The sequence below is a fragment of the Ursus maritimus genome, unplaced genomic scaffold (genome assembly GCF_017311325.1).
Source record: "Ursus maritimus isolate PB19 unplaced genomic scaffold, ASM1731132v1 scaffold_2, whole genome shotgun sequence".
Lineage (NCBI taxonomy): Eukaryota > Metazoa > Chordata > Mammalia > Carnivora > Ursidae > Ursus > Ursus maritimus.
Window position 1 is genome coordinate 22,523,202 of NW_024424452.1, and position 22,768 is coordinate 22,545,969.

At 37.1% G+C, this 22,768-nt stretch overlaps 1 protein-coding gene across 1 annotated transcript in view; it reads right to left on the reverse strand.

Annotated features, from left to right (window-relative positions):
- Window positions 1-5,871: 5,871 nt before the first annotated feature.
- MOSMO (modulator of smoothened) overlaps window positions 5,872-22,768 on the reverse strand; it is a 58,473-nt gene continuing 41,576 nt past the window's right edge. The window contains exons 2-3 of the mRNA XM_040635241.1: window positions 11,433-11,645; window positions 5,872-6,690 (exon numbers count right to left, since the gene is read on the reverse strand). Coding sequence (XP_040491175.1) covers window positions 6,506-6,690; window positions 11,433-11,645 — 398 coding nt within the window. The 3' untranslated portion in view covers window positions 5,872-6,505. The remainder of the gene's footprint in view (window positions 6,691-11,432; window positions 11,646-22,768) is intronic.

Below are 22,768 nucleotides of genomic sequence, written 5' to 3' on the forward strand. Positions count from 1 at the left end.
CTCCAGAGAGTTCTCTCAGGATCAACAGGGTGCTTGCATCATCCTGGTCCTCTTTGTATTGGTATCAACATTGGAGCACTATGAATTCGGTAGGAAGAAGTCTTCAGTCCACAAAGAGTCTTGAGTAGTAAAGGTCTTAGGTCTTGAATCCTAAGGAAGTCAATGAAACTGGCATATTATACAGTCAAATACCTACCAATAAAATAACCACATTTACTTGTAAGGGCTGATCTAGGAAAGCCTCTGCTTTCAGAAAGAATTTCACTGAAACGATCCTGGCAGATAGGTGGCTAAGTCTCTCAAATACAGTTTCATAATTTTCCTTTATAACCTAGCCCCAAATTTAATTATGATAATTCAGTTCACATGTAAAGCAATGTGCCAGGTCTCTAAGGGAAATGAGAAAGCCACATTCCTTGCATTCAAGAGTTTATAATCTAGTGACAGGGAGGTGTTTATTAATAAGAACGGCAGCAAACTAACATCTGAATACTTACTATGAGCCAGGCACTTTCCATGCTTTCTCATTTAAACCAACAATAACCCTATGACATAGGTACTGTTAACCCCATTCTACAGGTGAAAAAACCAAGGCTCACAGAGGCTAAGTGATTTATCAAGGGTTTCACACAGCTAGTATCTTGGAACTGAGATTTGAATCTAAGCAGTCTACTCGCCTCAAGTAAGTTCTATCAGAGAGGTATAAACCAAAGAGAAAGCACAAAAAATTAGATAGGTTTCAAATATGAGAGGGATTAGGGAAAACTGTGAGGAGGGAGTGCAGTCACAGCCAAGACAAAGAGCAGGTGCAGTGAAAGAATGGAGACGAGCTGGTTTGGCCGTGTAAGGAGAGATACAGTGGTGGGTAAAAACAGCGAAGAGACAGACTGAAGCCAGATCGTGAAACTATGCTAAAGAAGTGTGGATTTCATTCTGTAGAGTAGGAATGGCAGGAACTCAAAGAAATGATACGCTTTCTTTTGTGTTAAGATTATTTTGGTAGAAATTAGCTGGATGGAGTAGATGGAGATTAGTTGGAGGAAGACTGGTTCAGATGCTGTGGAACATGAATAGTTGTCTTAGGTCAACTGTCCAAGGACCATCTGCCACAGACATTTCTTCCTGTGTGGGTGCTCTGCTATTGTGTGACTTCAGGAAAGTCAGTATACTTTTCTGAGGCCTTGGTTTCTTCATCTGGAAAATGGAAACACTATACGTGGTCTTTTAGATTTCATCCAGCTCTAGAATCTTCTGAGTCTCTTGAAAAATCTCTTCTTGAAATTTAATCTTGGGTGGTCTTAGTCTGTGCGTGGAACTGGGGCTGAATGTGCTTGAAAATATCATCCCATTGTTTTCTCCTCCTGGGAAAAGAACCAAAACTCTAAAAAAAATAATACAGCATTATGCTTTCTATCTTTGATACCATTTATAAATACCTACTTTTATTTTGTTGCTGGGTAACTGTGACCCAGAAGAGTTGACTTTGCGTAAGAGGAACCCAGTCTTCCAGTCTTGGTGTTTTTCCTATAATCTCCGCATACCACAGAATTAGTGGAAGACTAAGTCAAAATAAGGTGTCTTTGGACTCATGTTATTACGGGGTGTTTTTGGCCCCAATGTGGGGCTTGAACTCATGACCTCGAGATCAAGAATTATATGCTCTACCAACTAAGCCAGCCAGGCACCCTCACATTGTTTCTAAAGCTAGTCTGGTTTTTTTTGGTAAGGTATTACCAAAGAGAAGGAAAAGTGTTTTCTCCCACTCTCTTAGAAGTTGTGTAAGTCTACCATTACAATTTCCAATTGACGTATTCAGTAATATTTATAGAACTCTTCAAATACCTCTCATCTGTGTTATACATCAGGATAGATTTGGATGGTGTGAAGATAGGGTGATCAGCTCATCCCTTTTCACTGGAATTTTCCCAGTTAGAGCACTGAAAGTCTCATGTCCCAGGAAACCCCTCAGTCTCAGGCAAATGGGGACGATTGGTCATCCCAAGAAGATAAGACGAACTTTATGATCCAGAATTCAAGAACATCCAATTCCTACTTTATCTTCCAACTCCCCACGAGGCTCCTGTAAAGGCCATATAATGGAGAAACAGCAGCAAAGGGTAAATGTAGTGCTTTATTAGTTATTATGCGGCTGGGGTAATCCTGAGACCCCTCGAGAAAACTACAGTAAAGCTGTGATGGAGCACATGGATGAGTCTAGAGACTTAAGGCCTCTGTCCTCTCCTTTGACCCAAATTTTAAAATTTTAGAAGCTAAGATCCTTTGGCCTGCAGTGAAGGAGAAACGGAAGACTGAAGCAAAGATGAATTGCCTTAGTCTACGTGTGAGGGAGAAAAGCAAGATGGCTGGCTTTGAGGGCCTTGGCTCAGTGGATCTCTCAGTTCATAAAAACATGATGCAGAAGAGCCACATCTGTGTGGTCTTTTATTATTGAGTGACTCTTCTTACTGGTAAACATGGCCTAATCCATATTCTGGAATATTGCTGGCATCTCTTCCTAAGGAAGGAGATGGGAGTAGGAGTGGAAGAAGAGAGGGAAACCTCCTCCCTGCTTGATGCTAACAAAACAAAACCAAGGGGCACGGCAGTGTCACTGTGTGAATATGTAAAAACCTCTGTAAGAAATCAACTTCTGAAATGAATTTTTAAAATCAAAGCTTATTTCAAAGCAATAGAAGCCTTTTTAGTTTCTTTAGTAGACAATTTATTTTGATAAACTTGCTCAATAACAAAAATACAAGTGAAGAAAATTATGTTCATTTTATACAGTTTGTATTAACAACTTGTTTTGAAACTATTAATTGAAAAATGTTATAACCAATTAGAAAACAATTCTTAATAAAATTTGGGGTAATATACAGACCTTGATCACAAACTCTAAAATCTCTTGAGGTGATACAACTAATAAGTCCTGTGTAGGGAATCCAACCTACACAGGCCATGTTTTTCCTTCATATATTTTTATCCTTCAAAAATTAGTTCTGAAAGACAACTTACTGTTTTGAATTGTGAACGTAAATTTAATTTTTAAAAGAAGGTCAAAGTGGGTTGATAAAACAGTTACTACAATCAGAGTAACTTGTGGCTAGTAGTCTTTTAATAAAGACAAAATAAATGCAACATGTTCTTCCCATGAAGCCCACGATGCGAAATAATAGCTAAGAGTATGTCTAAAGTTAGTTTCCAATACTTTTTCAGGGCCTTTCCTCTAAATCAAAAGACTGTATGTCACCAGGACCATTATTTTACTTAAGAGATTAAACAGTGAATTCACAGAACATCAAGCAGGGATATCAAAGCTTTAGGCAAAAGGGTAAAAACCAATGCAGTGTTTTGGTCATTTAGAACATTAAAAAAAAAAAAAAAAAAAAGAGGAGCCATCCTTCAAAAACAAAACAAATGGAAGAGAAAATAGGATAAGAAGTAGAAGAATCAGAAAAATTACATACACACACTAACAACATAGAACATGGATTACCTTTGGAAAGAATCATACTGAAATGTTTGCTTTTAATGAATTGAAGATTTTTCATGTTTACAGATGTTTAGCCATGTTCAATAGGAGCTTCCAAAAATTTCAAACTAATTTAAGTCTTGTGCAAATAAAACCTATAAATAGTTTTCAGCAGATTTTACAGTGATGTTCTTAGGTATGAGAAGAATGCACACACTCTAAAAACAATGTAACAGACAAAAGTTTGACAAATGATTGCACCATAAAACAGTGTTTTATATACAGTTTACAAGATATGATTTCCTGCTATAAATTAATATTGTACTATATAGTACTTATTATAGTGACCTTTTTAAAAGCAACTGCTGACAGTTGTCTATCTTTTCACTTACAGGATTTATAGAATTTTATATGAATGAATCCATTTCATTGGTCTGGAAGAGTACAAAGATTTGACTTCACACACTACTTGATGGGACCGTCTCAATCCTGGGTTAGAGTGCTGACTGTTTAGAGGGAGTGTTCCCCTACCAGCCCTTTATGCACTGGACCTCCAAGACAATGATGAAATTAAAGACAACTTAATGGTTTGGGTAATAGATACAAATAAAACCTTACATTTTGTAATCTTATATGCAATACCACTGTAAGTGAAAGAAGTAAACAGTGGGGAAATTCTTAGCAGCTGAGAAACTTTCTCTCCCCATGCTCATGATCCAGTTAAAAATATTTTGAGAAACTATTTACAATAAAATTCATCTTTTGGAAGAGAAAAGCTCTTGGTCATATCATAAGTTAATTTGAACCATACTTTGCTAACACTTTATCTCAGTGGTATAATGGTGACAACCAAAACTTTCCTTCAAAGTGATCCATTTGACTGAGGACCAATCAAATCACAATGGGAACTGCAATCCCAAATGTCCATAGAACACGTCCAGTGGTATTCTCAGAATTAACTAGACATCATAATACTTGGGGAAAAATAGTCTCCTTCAGTCATTTCCCACAGGTTTCTTTGACCCTGGGAAGGAAAAGTGTGACATTCCCCCAGAACACTCAAGGAATGCACCACAGTGGTGGTTCACCTCTTACCCTGAACTCCTGAGTGAGCTGAAACACTGGGGTTTTCTTTCACAATAAAATACTGAATTAACAGTAAGATATATGAATGTCAAACAAGCCAGTGTGAAACACATCAGGCTCCTCCATTTTATACTTTGAATATCTGAGGAGGCAGCCCCATTTCTGAAGTAATCATTTTATAATTTATAATTGAGCTTTCAAAAAACAGTGCACTCATTGCTGTTTGTGTGAAGCAGGGACTACACGGGACTCTAACTCTACTGATAGGGACATTTGGGTTGCTGTTTCACTAGAAAGAAGAAAAACTTAGCTCCATTGCCAAGAAAGAGCCTCCTGCCCCACATTTCAAACAGGAGATTATCTATGGTGTTCATCTGGAAAAACAACTAAGCACTGATATGAAAGCATGGGAAATGTGGAGAAGAGAAATACTGTATTTTAAAACTATTTGTGGCTTCGAGGGTTAGCTGCAATGCTTCTTCTAGGAAAAAACGTAAAGCTGTGGGTTTAGTACAGCCCTTTAAAGTAAATGCAAAAATGTTAGCTTTTAGCAAACAAAGGCATATAGCATATAAAGAAAATATTGTATTGCTCAGGTTTTTGGTAAAGCAGATGTATTAGTAATGCTTACAGATGAAAAGAACATAAATTCAGTTTTTATAGCAGAGTGCAGTTAGTGTTGTAGATAGCCAAAATATTATAAATTGGTATTACTAGTGAACTTTGTATTTATGTAAAGTCGTGTGCTTGAACATAGAAAATGCATTACTCATGTAACAGACTGAGCCAGTAGAAAAAGAGAACCTCTGTACAACAGATGACAGTTGCCAATAATTTAAATAGTGTCAGATTCCCCAAATTATAAGGTTTTACATGATCTTACCTTCTACTATCATATACAAATAAATTAACCCTACAAAGAATTTTAGCTTAACTTAAAATTGGACCTAGAAAGGTATGGGATTATTTGTACCTATTACAAAAACCTGTTAAAATCAAGGGCTGCTACAAAGAATGAGGTAAACTGAAGACTCTCTCCACTATGCAGCCTTCAGATAAATGGCTTTTTTTTTTTCTATTGAGTTCTAGGTTTGCACACCACAGTGTTTTGCTAGCAAAGCATTCAGAGTTCTCTTCCAGGAACTGTTTGCATGTGTGTGTATATAAATTTACACACACATACACACACACACACATATATACACACTGTATACTGCATCAGCAAAATATATATATTATATATATATTTATATAAATATAAGGAATATTTCCCCCACCCACCCACCCCCAACAACATGTTTCTTAGTGTCTGATTTTGTTTTGTTTTGTACACAGAGAATAGGGAATTTCAGGATTTTTACATACATTTTAGCAAACAAGTTTTGATCTATTGGCTTCTTGGTGTAGTAATGCAACAGCAAATCACTCTGGTGCCAAAGGCTCATACCATTACAAGGAAGCTATGAACACTAATTTCTTAGGAGGTGAGGCCAGCCCCACATGAACTTCCCTTGTAACCCTCTGGTCTACCATGATTCATAAATACTTAGACTTTTTTTTCCTCAATTAATTATTAGACGTTAAAAACGGAACAACAGAGTCACAAAGGGCCACATGCTTTTCAGTATAAAGCATTCTCCTTCACTAGGTTGCTATCACAGTGCAGACCTGACTGCCTGAATATGCTCAGGAGATTTAGTCAATATTGTCTGTATTTGGTTATGGAAAAGGCTCTCTTTTGTTTGTTTGTTTGTTTTGTTTTTAAATCCAAAGTGCATAGTGAGAACAAATCAAAGCATTTTTTTTTCCTTTTCAGCATCAGTTTCATCTAAGCAGCTTCCTATGAGAGGACTACTCAGATGCCTTGCCTTTGTCCTCCCCCCTCCAAAAATAAAAAAATAAAATAAAATAAAAAATAATAAAAGAGTTGAGCAATTTAGACATTCATCAGCCTGGTAAACAAACTTTGCCAGCAAATAGAAGTCCTACTATTGTAAAGAAAATTGATAAGACAAAAAGTACATATGATGACCCAACTACTGTGTTGTTGGGTAATTTATAAGGTTGACCTCCGACTTCATTGATGTAAAATCCTATCGGAAATATTAGGGCAGCCATACAGAAAAGGATCACTGTAAAACAAACCAAAACACAACATTAGTAACATGGTTTGGTGATTAAGAAAACAATGAAAATTTGGCACAAAGTTTATAAGAAGGGTTGTGGATTGATAACATGGTCAGACCGTTAAAACATTGACCACTTGTCAAAAGATTCACATCTTCTATAGATCACATAATATTCCCAAAGCCTAACAATTAAATATAGTAAAAGCTGGGCTAGCCTTTTATGTAAGTGTTAGGACGATTTTAAATATCAGCATTAAGAAAGGACTCCGAAGCTACTAAGTAAGTGCTTACATAAACTATTCTTTTTGTAAAATTTTAATTAAAACGTTTTTTAATTCCAGTATATTTAACACAGTATTATATTAGTTTCAGGTGTGTGCCTAAAATGATACTTGACTACTTAAAATAGTGACTAAGGACTTGAGCTAGAATCAGAGAGGGGCTATGTTCGCGCTCCACTACTTATTAGCTGTGCACTCTTAGGCTTCTGGTTCCCTTCTAAAAATGGGGTAAATACCAGAAGGATAAACAAAACAATGTCAAGTCCCTGGTATGGTGCCAGGTTGAAAGTAAGTGCTGAATAAATGTTGCATATTATTATCATCAGTTATTATTCTGCCAATTCTCGTTCCTCTCAGTTGGTATTAGAAGGAATTGGAGAAAAGGTACAAACAAATATAGTACTATTTATCTTACTCTGATTTAAAATCACTTAGTGGAAAGAACCTCAGGCTTCTGAGATGATTAGTAAACTGTCAGAGTGGTTCTCTCTCATTATGGACAATGTTAGAAAAAAATAAAATCTCTCTAGGTTTTCTGAGTACACAGGTTAAAGTGGGGTGGGGGGGCAGGCTTCTTTGCCTTTTGTATACAAACACAATGAAATAAGTTATTTGCCAAAATGTTTCCAGAAAGGTATCAGAAAACCCCGCATCTGGGTAGAATTCCATAGTCCCCTGTTTCAGCAAACAGCTTGTGCCCCTGGGCTATCAAAGAAACACACTTCCTAGTGAACACAAATTACCCATTGATAGGCTAGCTTTTCCAAGAGAATATTTTATGCTTTTGAAAGCACATTGGTCAAATGTTCACAGTTCTTCAAATTTCTTTGGAGGCAGAAATATTTCTTCAGTGAAATGTGAAGACAGGTTACTATACTCACTGCATGTGAAGGGGTGAAGCTTTCCATTATTAACCAAATGAGAAACTTCTTCCAAGTTAAACATATCCCCCGGAATACAGACAAAGTCCTGGAGAAACACAGCAGCTGACACTTGTCCTAAATTATTTTTCTGTTAATCAACAAATTTAATAGGAGAGTCCTTAAAAAGCCAATTAGGAATCTTTTTCTGGAAGAAATACCTCCAGGGTAATATCCAAGGTATTAAAAAGTAACATTCTCTTAATTAATACACTAGTTTAGAGAACACATCAGCATTCTTGTTTCCTGTGCACTACCTAGATGGATTATCTTATATTACACAGAGAGCCTACTTCATTTCTGGCCAACGACCACATCAAATAATGTTACATAAGTGAATTTGGACTCTTTCAGGTGCCTACTACAGAACAAATGAAAAATTCAGATATTAAGTATTAGATCTTTTGGCCTTTCTGTTGTACAGTCAACAGTAAAAGACTAGTAGTGCTGCCAATGCCCACTTATCAGTATTATCTACCACCAATTTCTAACAGTTCTTGTGCCTTAATATGGTTTGGTAAGTAAGATGAAACCGCAATCTAAGCTATAAACAATCTAAAAGAAAAACAATGGGATAAAGTTATTGCCTTAAAAACAATTTGTTTCTTAATGTTGACTCATCTAATCTCAAGAAACACATAATTTCGAAGTGCTTTAGAGACATGCAGACATTACAATTGTTTATTCTGTTAATGCGCCAACTTCATTCCTGTCTTTTTCTACTTTCTACTGTAAAATAAAAATCTATCCTTCATAATGGAGTAATCATTTAATGATTATATTTAAAGTAGAGTTTAATATTTTACAAGAGTTAAATACTTTCCACGTTAGTTAGGAAAAGCTTAATCAAATACTAAGGAAGCAGTAAACTCCTATTTGATCTAATCCTGGTTTTTAATACGAAGAGTTAGGTTCTCTATACTTTTGGGAAGATTTAATGTAAGTGGATGAGTTTTCTTTTAAGCTATTGGGACCTGTGAGGTTACTTAAGATCTTAAAATATTATTAATGCTGATAATATCTATCAACTTTTGACAATTAAATTTTGGGTCCTAAATAAGCCTATAAAGACATCACTTCCTATCTTCCATGGGACAGATTTCTTGATGGTGAGAGTCAGATATTGACTTTACTGGGGGACGAGAACGTAAATTACAGTGGAAGAGTTAAGGATAAGGGTCAGACTTGAAGAAAAAGACACATCTTTGTTACCCTTGCCTCCACAGGTAGGGTGAATCACGTGTGGCTCTCCTCTGAGAGAGTTCCCCACTGTGTAAACCTATTAGAAAATGTTACCCTGACATTTTTACCAAAACTACAGTTTAAGAGAAATAGAAACATATACAATAGAGATAAAGAACATTTATAATAGAGATAAAGAACATTTTCAAAGGCTGAATGGAAATACCAGGGGAAGCTAAATCCCTCTCAGGACTGCCACCCTAGTGGACTAGCTCTGGTAACAAAAGCAATGTATTCAAGGAAGCTGAGAAGAGTAATGCAGCCCTATGCTTACTTAAATGACATTAACTACGAGATGTATTGTTGAGCTAAAAAACCAAGGTACAGAATAGAATAGAATAGAATATATATTCATAGAATATTCACACATATATGTATGTTTCTATGCATAAGACCCCTCTGGTAGGAAATCCCAGAAATTCATAACAATGGTTGCTTCCAGCAAAGAGGTACTGAATGGCTAGGTAATGGAGCCACACACGAGACTTATTTTTCACTTGGTGACCCTTTCCTAGGCTTTGAATTATGTATCATATGCACATATTATTTTTAGAAGTTGTTATTTTAAATTATTTAACTAAAAAATAAAGGAAAACCACATTACATTTGGAGGTAGCTACATATACTTAAATATCTGTTGAAAGGAAATGAAAAACAAGATAACCCTAGTTCTTTCTGTTTATTGGACTGCAAGAACCAAAGGCTCACATAAGCATTTTAATGTTTTCTTTGACTCATACTAAAGTGGTGTTATTATTAAATTATATTTTAGATTTTTGGTATTCAGAGCATATGCATTCCCAAATGTTAACTAAATCCAGAAACTAAATCCTCCTACTTTGACTTTATTTTACTCCTTAATGAACAAATTCTATCTGGATAAGTAATTGTTATCTGTGAGTAAAGATTCTCTTTAAATTCTTCATCAATTAATTTAGCAGCACTGTCTCCTCAACAGCCTGTGGACCCTATTATTCAGAAAAGAATGGTCTCAGGAGGTCTGTTTGACCTTAAACAAGTTCATCGACTTGTTTCACATTTCTTAACAAGAATGGAGAAGAAGACCTTTTCAGTCAAAGTCAACTTGATCTAAATTTTAAAATTAAGGAAGATGTACAGACAGAAATAAAACAACAGAGCCAGAAACATATATATTGAAGAGTTTCACAAAGAGATAGGGAGAAACTGAGATTCATGAACTAATATCCCTATCTTATGGTCTTTAAGGATAAACTGAGCTTTCACATTAACAGGGATCCATGGGATTATGCCTTACCCCTACCATACAAATTCTAAATAAAATATCAAGTGAAAGTAAGCCGTGTTATAATATTCACTTTTTAAAACTTATGCAAACCTGATATAATTATAAGGCACTGAATTAGAAGTGAAATCCATGGTATTTGGCATAAGGATTGTTATCCTGCTCTTTAGAGCAGAGCTTCTCAACAAGGCCCTATTGCCACTTTGGGCCTGATAAGTCTTTGTTGTGGGGACCTGTCCTCTGCATTTGTAGGATGTTTTGCCATTATCCCTGGCCTCTAATCAAGATGCCAGTAAGATCCCCTTAGCTATGACAATCAAAAATGTTTCCAGGCATTGACAAATATCCTCTGGGTAAGGGGGGCACAAAATTGCTTTAGAGAGAAAGAACCAAGGAAGCAAAATTACAGAAATATCTTTCCTTTGTGCATTTTTGCTGCTTTTAACTGGGAAAAGGCCCTAATGTGTTGGGAAATTAAACCAATTTTGTAGAGTACAAGATAATGTATAATATATATCATACCCTGTGGCATAGCTTAATGGAGTATGAAATGTTGATAAATAACTATTAAACAACCAAATGTGTTGGTTTTTTCAGTAGTCACATAACAACGCACAGTAGAAACTTAAAATTAATGATATTAAAAACCAAATCACCACCTTAATCTAATTTATATTTCTGTACATTTCCTTCTAGATTTGCCTTTATTTGGTAGAGGATACCAACACCTTCAAGAAGAGTAAAAGATTCAGGTTAGTGAAAGCTCTGAGCCACAGACCTGGAACGCTTACGTCACAATGTGAGCAAAATAAAATTCATTAAAGTAGCATTTCATACAAAGCAATTAAGGTTTTGGATGTCTTGGTCTTGTGGTGAGAATTCTGAAGAACTGATGGGACTGTGTAGAGTCTATCTGACGGCCACAGCAAGTGGTGCTCTTTGATGATTATGGAGTCCTTATGACTGATTCTTGGTATCTTCATTAAAATATCAGTGTGCACGCCTTCTAGACAAATTTAGTAAGCACAGGTTACTTACTTCCAGTGAATGCTATCCATCGGGCATATTTTGTAGCTTCTCTCCGCCAGTGGGAAGCCACCAGCAAACCACATGTGACAGTCAATGAAATGATTCCCATGATGATAAAAAACAGTGTGGTGACCCACTCTGGGGGAAGCCGAGGTGGGATGCACGTCCGGTCTCGTCCATGGATTGTTTGACACTGTCGCACGAGGCCCACAGTGAGTGCTCCTGGGGAGATGCAAAAGGTGGGAGTATTTTAGTGGGTTTGACATTCCCAAGGAATATCCCCCACCAACACCCCTTTAGTCCTTAAATCTTATTTCTGTATAGGTCACTCAGGCATTTAATTCCACTGAGTCTCACTATTCAGCATTGCACTATAGTTCACAATGTAGTCATACTTAACATACAAAGTGAACTTAAAAAAAAACTCGCAAAAACCACAAAATGCAGTTCTTTCAGTCATCATTAAACAAATACTTTTCTGAGTACTTGTATCAGGCAATGTTCTGGGCTCCCGAGAAATAACAATGAACAAGACAGATGAGGCTCCTGGTCTTGCTGAGCTTACATACCAGCTGAAAGAACTGGAATTTTTCTATTCTGAGATCTAAGACTCACTGTATATTATTTGATTTTGGATGAGAAGAAAAACACTTTTCAGGAAATTGAAGACAAACTTGAAATATGTCTAATCATAATATATAGATAAAATTAAATAATGGATTATATATTAGAACCAATATATTCTATTAAAGTTAAAAGGCCTAAGAATAGGGGTGCCTGGGTGGCTCAGTTGATTAAGTGCTGGACTCTTGGTTTTGGCTCAGGTCATGATCTCAGGGTCCTGGGACTAAGCCCCACACTGGGCTCCGTACTCAGCACAGAGTCTGCTTGAGATTCTCTCTCTCCCTCTCCCTCTGTTCCTCCCCCAGCGTGTGAGCTCTCGCTCTCTCTAAAATAAACAAACAAATAAATAAAATCTAAAAAAAAAAAAGCCCTAAGAATATTATGACATAAATACTTTTCCGTTAAATTCAAGAAAATGTTGGGAAAACTAGTAGGATTCAACAATTTCTGTGCAATGCACAGTGTTCAAATTGCTAAACCATTACTAGCATGCTTCAGCAGAAAGGCATAAAGGCATTAGTGGCAATTTTTCAAATGCCCCCTCTCTCATTTAAATAACATGATGGTAATAACATTTTTGTAAGACATCAAGTACTATTTTTACATAAACATGTTCTTATGTCAAACCCAAGGACCCCTCTATCAACTTTGGGGTGAATTAATTTACAGAAAAATGGGTACGGTGAAAATTTTTTTTTATTCTCTTCCCATTAAGAACAATTAAAATGTGGGGCGCCTGGGTGGCACAGCGGTTAAGCGTCTGCCTTCGGCTCAGGGCGTGATCCCGGAGTCCGGGGATCAAGCCCCACATCAGGCTCCTCTGCTGGGAGCCTGCTTCTTCCTCTCCCATTCCCCCTGCTTGCGTTCCCTCTCTCGCTGGCTGTCTCTGTCAAATAAAATCTTAAAAAAAAAAAAAAAAAGAACAATTAAAATGTTACTTTTGAGTGAAAACTGTTTATTTCTTCCTTTAAGAGCAACTGTAAATGGGAAAACTATTGCCTAAAACACAAGAAATTTCTGGAACCATTGAAAACATAACAGATTTCTGCATTTTTTTTTAGTCTTAATTATTTTCTCAATTTCAACAAAATAACACCACCACCACCAACAAAAAAACATTAACCTCAAAATCACAGCACTTGCCACAAACAAGTGCCTTTTTTGAGGACAGTCAGTAAAATTCCAAGAGGCATTTTGGGAAGCTGCTTGGTGGGAGCAGACGGCAGAGCTGGATGTGTGTATACAGATGTATGCGTGGGTAGGTGGGGCTGCTGGAGGGAGGGGGCTCTCCTGCAACCTGTGTTTTGCCATTGATACAGTTTTAGAAATAAAGCAATGTGTTCAAAGAAAATGAAGCAAAAAATCAGTTCTCTCAAAACTCTCCCCCTCTAATGTTAATTCTGACTCTTTTGGTTGAATGGAAGAAGAAGAGTACTCAGCAAATCGTACCTTTCCTCTCAAATCATCTAATAATTGGGCCCATTTTGTGATCTCTGCAGAAGTATAAACAGCGTTATAGCCATAGGACATCTCTGGCAGGATGGAGGCAGATGGGGGTTTGGAGGGGAATAGAAAGTGAGCCAACTTTCATAATAATGCCACACACTATCCCTCTTTCTAGCTGCTGCTTGGAGTACAGTGACTTAGTAGGTCGAAGGAAAGTAAATCAGTAAAAGTTTTTGATACTTAATTGCTAACCTTAAAAATATCAGAGTAAAAAAAAAAAAAAGTAATTGCTTAAACCAGAAAAAGGGAGAGGGTAGGGGTGAGTAGGCACCATGAAGTTGAATAATTGTTTTTAAATTGAAACACTAAAAAGTTTCCTTGAAAAGAAAACTTGGGGGACAGAGGGTATCTTATTATGGTAAGGCATTTTATAATTTTGGAAATAAGGTATTTACAGCAGTGCTCAAGAATGAACAGGAAACTACTCTTGATCATTCAGCAAAAGACTACTAACAAATTACCCTGTGTAGTCACTATCCCATTTATAAAACTGTAATTGCTATAAAAGCAGACAACAGGCAACGAAAGAGCCTCTGACAAATGCAATACTGTATGTTCTGATTACAGCAGTAACTTTCTTAATTTAAAATACAAAGAAAGTTTTATTGGTAACTCTATGTAACTAATGAACTTAGATTTACATTTGATAATAACTTTTTGCTGGCAAATATGTAAAACTGTAGGTTCAGTAAATCATAACTAAAATATCTCTCCTTCAAAATATTTCTGAGTATCTTATGTTACCTCTTACTTTCCGTTTATGGACATGGCAAAGAGCGTTAGGGCTCAAACTTAACATAACCTCCTGTGCCCATTGATTGTTAAGCTTTCTGAGTGGGATCGTTCCTGCTTCCCCTCCTGACTGGCACACCACACCAGGTGAATACAAATAGAAAAATAAGAAAATGAAAATTAGAGCTGACCCTTCCACAAAGCAAATGGAAATAACCTGACAGATATTCAGTTTTAAAAGAAGAATTAAGTTCCTGTATGTACACAGAAGTCCTTATTACCGCAAATCGAGACCAAAGACTGCAGCCACATTTGGGAAGAAAAGAAAGCTAAAGCTAGCTGATAGCCATAAAATATGCTACATATATGAAAATCAGTTAAAAAAATTGTGAATTATTGAATGTCTTTGTGCCCAGCATTATTATAGTGGTCAGAGATTCCAAAAACTAACACTCTGTCACACTTCCAGTGAAAATAATAGACTTTCCTTAAATAAACAGGCTAGTACAAAGAGTTGGCATTGTTGCTGAAGTTCTTTTTCATGAGTAAGACTCTAGGTCAACATGGTTTATATCATAGTCACATATTTTCCATAAGCTGTCTGGGGAAAGGGATCTGCAAAGGTACCTGTGCTGCGACTATTACATCCTGTAAATTCAGGTACTATTAGTACCCAAACTCACACCAGGTCTTTAAATTTCATCTTTTACCTCAAAGAATTATCTCCTGCTTGTGGATTCAAATCCATCTCTTAGTTGACTAGCCAAGGTCTTTTACATCCTCCAAATTCTCTGGACACATCACACAATCGTGTACTTGATTTTAAGGTAACTTCTTTTTACCTCAAACAGAAAATGGGCTTTTCAGGAAGGAACTGAACCTTACACTTCATTGGTAACCCCTAGAATGGCCTGCAGCAGTGGGCACAAAGCAGGAATTAATAAGCAATTGTTGAACTTAAAAGAATTAAAAACAAGCTAAATTTAAAATCACATAGCATTGAATAGTTTCTTCTACAGATCTTGTCTTGGTGTGATTTCCTAAAGCACACTAATTAATAATTAGGCACAAGCTCAGCCATTCACTGATTTTTGTTTTGTTTTATCCAACAGGTCTTTTGCTTCTGTAAGGGGCCTGTAATTCCATTTCTCAAACAGCCAATCCATCTCTACCCTGCAGCTGTTTCCTAGGTAACCAATCCAGCCAAATAAAAGACTTGCACACAATAGGAAAAAGGAGACCAAATGAGGAACTACAGCATCCCACATGCCTCTCAGTAGCTCACCTGTGTATCATTACACACAAAAGGAAGTTATAATGAGTCTTACCCTGTGGAGTGGGGTATCTTAACTAAAGTGGCTTTTGACTCTCATCATCTATAGATCCAGATATTGCTGAAAAGATTTAACAGAGCCAGTCTGAGCATGTCTGTTGCCACAATGAGGAAGATGATAAGGCATGTCATCATTACAAGTAAAAGCTGTGCCACAGAAAATCGGAAACAGGATTTGTAAAGCAGACACGCAAACCCAACAGAGTCTGTCAGAGCTAATCATGTCCAGTAAGTGTTTGCCAACCAGGCCAGAGAGAGCGGTGGGATGACAGGGTTTCTGATGACAAGTCAGGTGTTAATAGTATTGAGGATCTTGTGTCTACAAAAATTCACTTTTTTCCTGCTATTTTCGTGATTTTATGTCTTTGGTTTTTGACTATGATTTGTCTGTGTGTGGATTACTTAAAATCTATCCTACTTGGAATTTGTTGAGGTTCTTCAACATGCAAATTTAAATTTTTCATCATATTTGAGAGATTTCAGTCATTATTTCTTCAGATATTCTTTTAATCCCTTTCTGTCTCTTTTCTCCTTCTGGGAGTCCCATTATGTATGTGCTGGAAGACCTGATAATGTCCCACTGGTCTCTTAATTGCTCTATTCATTTTTTATTATTATTTTTCTGCTTCTCAGATTAAATCATTTCAATTGACTTGTCTTCGAATTTGCTGAGTCTTCTGCCAATTTTTCATTTCGGTTATTGCTCAGGAATTTCTATTTTCTTTATATAATTTCCATCTTTTTATTAGATATTCTTTATGTGATGAGACATTGTTTTCCTACTTTAAGTCTTTTACACAATTTCCTTTATTTTTTGGAACATACTTATAAGAGCTGATTTAAACTCTTTGTCTAGTAAGCCCAAATGTCTGGGCTTCCTCAGGGGCAGTGTCTATTGACTGCTTTTATTTTTCTTGTGTATAGGCCACACCTCCCTGTTTCTTTCTATGTCCTATAATTTTTAGTTGAAGATTAAAAATGTAAAATATTACAAAGTGACAACTATGGAAATCAAATCCTCCCATCCCCAGAATTTGTTGTTGTTACTGTTTGTTTACTGACTTTCCTGGAATAGTTCTGTAAAGTTTGGATCATTGTTCTATGTGGCCTCTGAAGTCTCTGTTCCATTAGCTTAGTAGTCACCTAATGGTTGGAATGAGATTTTTTTTTTTCCTCAAGATTTTTTAAATTATGTATTTGAGAGAGAGAAAGAGCATGAGAATGGAGGAGGGGCAGAGGGAGAGGAGAAACAGACTCCCCACTGAGCAGGGAGCCCAACCTGGGCTCAATTCCAGGACCCTGAGATCATGACCTGAGCTGAAGGCAGATGCTTAACTGATTGAGCCACCCAGGCGCCCCTGGAGTAAGATTTCTTTAAATGCCTTGAATCAATGTGCCTCTCAGCCTTTGCTGTCTGTGTCTGTTGTGGTACACTTTCAACAGATAATTAACAACTCTGCCTTAGTACTCTCTTCCTGCTTGTACAGAGCATCAAGGTTAGCTAGAGGCAAGAGATTAAAACCTTCATAGGTCTTTCCTGGATATGTGAAAAGCCCTATGTGTAGAGCCTTCTTGATTCCTAGGAACATGTTGGAGTTTCTCAAAGACTCTTTTGGACATCCTGTTCCCCAGTTTTTCCTTTATGTTTTTTTAGTTAGCCTCTTGTTAGTGTCAAATAATACCACCTCAGGTACCTGCAATTTTTAAAAATTTTTATGTATTTATTAGAGAGAGAGAGAGCATGAGCGCACAGGAACAGGGTGGGGGAGGGGCAGAGGGATAGGGACAAGCAAACTCCCCACTGAGCAGGGAGCCCAACACGGGGCTCAATCCCAGGGCTCTGGGATCACAACCCAGGCCAAAGGCAGATGCCCAACTGACTGAGCCACCCAGGTGCCCCAGGTACCTTCAATGTTAAACAACTACTGCTGACTGTTTTTTAACAAATGTCCTGGGGGTGAGATAGAGCAAGCTCTGAATATGGTCAAATAAAAGGCCTGAGGAGATTCTCAGTGAGCTGACATATCGAATGGTAGCAATTCTCTGAGGATGGGGCTTTAAGGAGCACCAGACCCTTTTGTCATCTCAAGTGGTTGCTGAGCTGCTGGTTTACACTGCTACCAAAGTTGCAAGGCTACTGGCTTTCAAGGCTATGTGTAGCTGAGGAGAGGGGGTGTGTGATTCGCACCGTTTAAACTGCCACAAAGCTTGCTGTTCTTGCCAAGATTCAGGTGATCTTCTTAAATAAATGCTCCTTGGATTGCTGTGAGCCTTAATTTCCAGAGTCCTGAAAAACTTGATCTGACAATTCCTGCCAGTATTCTCATTGCATTTATAGAGGAGAAGGTTTTCAGAAGTCCCTGGTCTACTATCACAGGAGTTAAGCCCAACGAGTCACAATTTGAATCTCAGCTTTGACACACTTGGGCAAGTCCCTTAATTTTCCTAAACTTGCTTCAGTAGAAAAATAATATAACTTTACATTTAGGTTTCTGTGAGAATTAAATAAGATGATGAGACGATACTTGAAAGCAACTGCCAACTGTAAGCACTAAATAACTATTACACGTCTTCAGGGAAGTAAATGAGATATTTTTGTTTTAGTTAAAAAATACACACACAGGGCAGTAGTAGACACAATAATTTAACACAATAGTACACTCATGAAACTCGTATTCCAAAATAAAAAGGTTGACATCTGATGGTTGCCGCGGCTGCTAGTCATAAAAAGTACTTAGGACATCACTCTCCTGCCCATCTGCTTTAGTATATCATTCAGGATGAAGATGAAGCATAAGGCAAGTTCAGACTTGCTGAAATAAAAGCTCTGGGGACAGATTTTATAGGAATGGCAAGCTGGGAACATTGAGATTGAGAATGCTTTGCTAATAGAATGAAATTACAAAATGTTTTGTTAGATAGCAATTAAGTAGAGAACAATCATTAATCTTTTTAGTTTGATTTTCTTTTCCCTTAAACTCCACTGGCTGATCTCTCTCTTCTTAAAATACAACTGTTACCAGCTGTTTGCAAGTAGGACTGTAGTTCAGAGGTCCTATCTCATTTTAAAATTGACTAAATCATACCAACACTGTCCTCTCATTGTAGCTTATTCTGTCAGCTCCTGCTCCATAAACGTGGTCTTTGGTCTAATCCTATAAACACATTAAACTAGCAGTGAATTTCTATTTTAAAATCTGCCTTATTGACAAGTACAATATGGTACCAAAATCTGTCCTATTACAACCCCAATCATTGAAGCCCTTGATATATAATGCATGAAGACATTAAAGAAAAGCTCACCACGATGTTTAAACTGCCCATACAATGTATAAAAAATATGTGGAAGCGTATTTATCACATGGCTAAGAGCGGCCTACTTTGGTTGAACAGGACTGGAGGGTGGAGTGGGGTTGAGAACCCTTGTACTTTTCACTGTCTTATCTGAGTGTAGATAAATTCATACAATTCTGTCCTTTAAAAAAATGTGCATTCACTTTATTTAAGAGAGGGAGGGGAAGAGGGAAAAGGGAATCTTAAGCAGACTCCATGCCCAGCACCGAGCCCGATGTGGGGCTTGATCTCACAATCCTGAGATCATAACCTGAGCTGAAATCCGCAGTAGGATGCTTAACTGACTGAGTCACCCAGGTGCCCCTGTGCATTCACTTTATATTTTAAAATTCTAAAATGTTTAAAATGTTTACAGAGTATTACATATTAGATTTAAATAAAATGTACTAACTGCACTTAAAAATTGTGAAATCTTTCAATCATGTATGAATTTAAGCACATGCTCTGGATCTAAAATAAATTAGAGAATGCCAAAGAAATCAGAATAAAGTAAATCAGGTAGAGAAATAAAATGGAGTTTCAAATTACTGTGTCTACATTTTCTATTCCATTTCAACTAAAGTATCATGAGATACTGCCGTGGAAGAATTGACAGATCATACTGGAATATTTATTGTTTCGTCCCTGACTGATGTGGCAGAACAAACCCAAAACAAGTTTAACATTCATTTCACTAAATGAATAGTTTCCATGTTTTACATGTAGAAGTGAGCTGGTTTAAGGGAGAGGACACTGGTAAAGGGAATAAAATCAAACAAATTTGGTAGGCCAAGTTGTTTCTGTGGGCAGAAAATTTTACAAAAGTATTTTAATCAAAGGGCTGAACATTAATAACTACAGCCCTCAATCACTGACAAGGCTCATCTGTGGACAATGATCAAGCAGTAAACAAGCAACGCAGCAGACAAGAGTGGCTCTCAGTCATGCAAGACTCCTGGCCAAAAAGAGCCATAAAATTAGGGAATTTAGAACTAGAAGGGATCTCCGAGATCATCAGTCCTAATCTCCCCAGATTAGGTTTGAAGAATACTGAGGCCCAGGAGGTTAAGTGCTAAGTCCAAGGATACAAAGTAACTAGCAGTGCGAAGACTAAACTCAGGTTTTCAATTAACCACCCCCAAACTCTTTTTACCGCATGATGCTGACTTCTTGAACACCATTCACTAAATAAAGAATAGTATTCCTACAAATACCATCAGAAACATCTAGATTTATATCAGAGCAGACTTAATTACAACTTTGTTAGCACAGTGACAGTGAGTCTAAGAGGAACCTTTGCAGTAGGTCAATACAAAGTGGGAGACGATATTTTTGTCAGTTCATAGGAGTGACTCCCTTGAGTTTTTACTCACTCTAAAATACAGCTTCCTCCCACACCCACATTTCTCATAAATGTTCAAGGAATATGCCACTCCCAGCTCATTCTCCTTAAAGAAATAACCCAATTTCTTAGTCTCAAGAAAAAAAGATTGTTTCCTATCTCTAAGGAACTTTTTGGTTAGTTAAAGTCTACTCTCAAACATTACAATAAACATTCATATTTATCTTATTTGCATTGTACAGAAAATGTGCACCCCATCACCTTCTTAGAAAGGGCTTTGTAGGGTAAGTCACAATAAAGAAATAACTTTCCTGAAGGTACAGCAAAAGGTTCCATTGTATGACTTCCAGTTCTGTCAAAAAACTTCTTTTGCCAACTAGTTGATATCTCAAAATTTAATAATTCAAAATCATTTCTTCAATAAATTGTACTCCCTTAATTTACATAAGTAAAATAAGTCTGATAAAAAATTACATTCTAAACTATTAGTCACATATCCATTGACCTAACTGGGAGATACCACATCACAGTTGTAGAAATTCAGGCTCTGGATTTAGATTCCCGGCCCATCAATTACTGGTAGTGAGATTTTAGGCAAGTTACTTAACCTCTGTGTACCTCAGTTTCCTCAACTGTAAATGAGGACAACAACAAAATGATCTCATAGTGGTGTACGGATTATGAGGGGGAATATGTGTAAAGCACTTAGAACAAATGCCTGATACAGAGTAATATGTTGGTTAAGTGTTAAATATTATTAATGATATATTGCTCTTTCACCAAAAGTATGTATTTTTACTTTAAGAAAGGAAACGATCTGTGGGATTCCATCCTCTTTTTAAATTTATTGTTCTCTCTTGGGTTTAGATGAAAAATATCATAAATAAGTGTTCAATTCGTCTAGATCTACTGAATTATTTATAAGTGAATCAGAGTTGTAAAAGTTTAGAATCTAGAAAAATCCAAGGAAAGCGAGTTTAACGCTGAGATGAGTGTTATTCTGTGCTGTTAGCATGGTCCCTTAATTATAAAAGAGGATGGATTTAAGAATGGAGAGCTCTGGACAAAGACAAAAGTTCCGATTCTGACAGCTGCTCTTCTATTTAATCTTTAAGAGGAATTTATATTCTCACTGTAGTTATATTTGGCTTCAGATTGAAAATGTAAACTGAGACCTCCCTCAATTTCCAACGTCAGAAAATACAATCTAAGCTTTCACAGAAATACATAAAACATCAATTTCCCATTAATTAGAGTACATTTTTGGTAGCTGCGAACCCCTAAGCAAAGTGGTCTAATGGTGGTCTAAGGAAACTATACGTTAGAGAAGGTCTCTGCTGAATTTGGAAAGCCTGGCACTATGCCATGAGATTCCTGATTCTTCTGTCCAAGTCTGGGAGGCATGGTGCACTACGACAAGCTTTCCTTCATTCAGCAAATATGGAGCACATGCTCTGTGCAATACAATGTGGGAAGTATGAAGAGAAATATAGACATGATCATTGTATTTCCAGAGGTTATAATATATACAGAGAGCTAAGATGAACACTCAAAGAAAATTATAAAGCATAATTGTGAGATAATAGAAAATACATATATATTGGTCTCTACCTCCGAGCCCCTAAAATCCTTGTAATTTCCAAAGCGGTAAGAACACTAGGACCATCTCATGTTCTTACATGGGTCTTTGACCTTTGTTCCTGACACAGGGCTCCTGAAACCTTTTAATTTTCTGGGTGACATTAGTGCCTTTTGTTCTAATGAGGCAACTATTTAGACTCCCTGGATGAGGACTGGTCAAGGAAAAGGCCAAGTCATAATTAGAACCTTGGAATTTTCAGCCCTGCCCCCCCTTTCTTGAGAAAAGGAATGAAAATGGAGTTAAGGATCAATTATGCCTATGTGATGAAGCCTCCATAAAATCTCAAAAGTACAGGGTTTGGAGAGCTTCCAGGTTGGTAGTGGAAGAGGAGCATGTGCAGAGAGATTATGGAAGCTCCAAGGCTCTTCCCACATTCCTTGCCCTATGCATCTCTTCCATCTGGATGTTCCTCTATATCCTTTATCCTTTTATAATAAACTGGTAAACCAAAGTAAGTGTTTCCTTGAGTTCTGTAAGCCACTCTAGTAAATTAATTGAACCCAAGGAGGGGTCACTGGAACCTCCAATTTTTAGCTAGTTGGTGAGAAGCACAGGTCATAGCCTGGGCTTATAACTGGCATATGAAGTGTATGTGTGGGAGGTGGGAGGGGCAGTCTTGTGGGAGTGAGCCCTTAACCTGTGGGATCTAACACTATCTTTGGGTAGTGTCAGAGCTGAGTAAAATTGTAGGACACCCAGCTGGTGTCACAGAGAATTGCCTGTTGTTGGGGGAGAAACCTTTACACATTTGGTGACCAGAAGTGTCAGTGAGTAGTAAAGGAGGAGAAAAAAAAGGAAAGAAAAACCCGAGTTTTACCTTTTTAACAATAGAT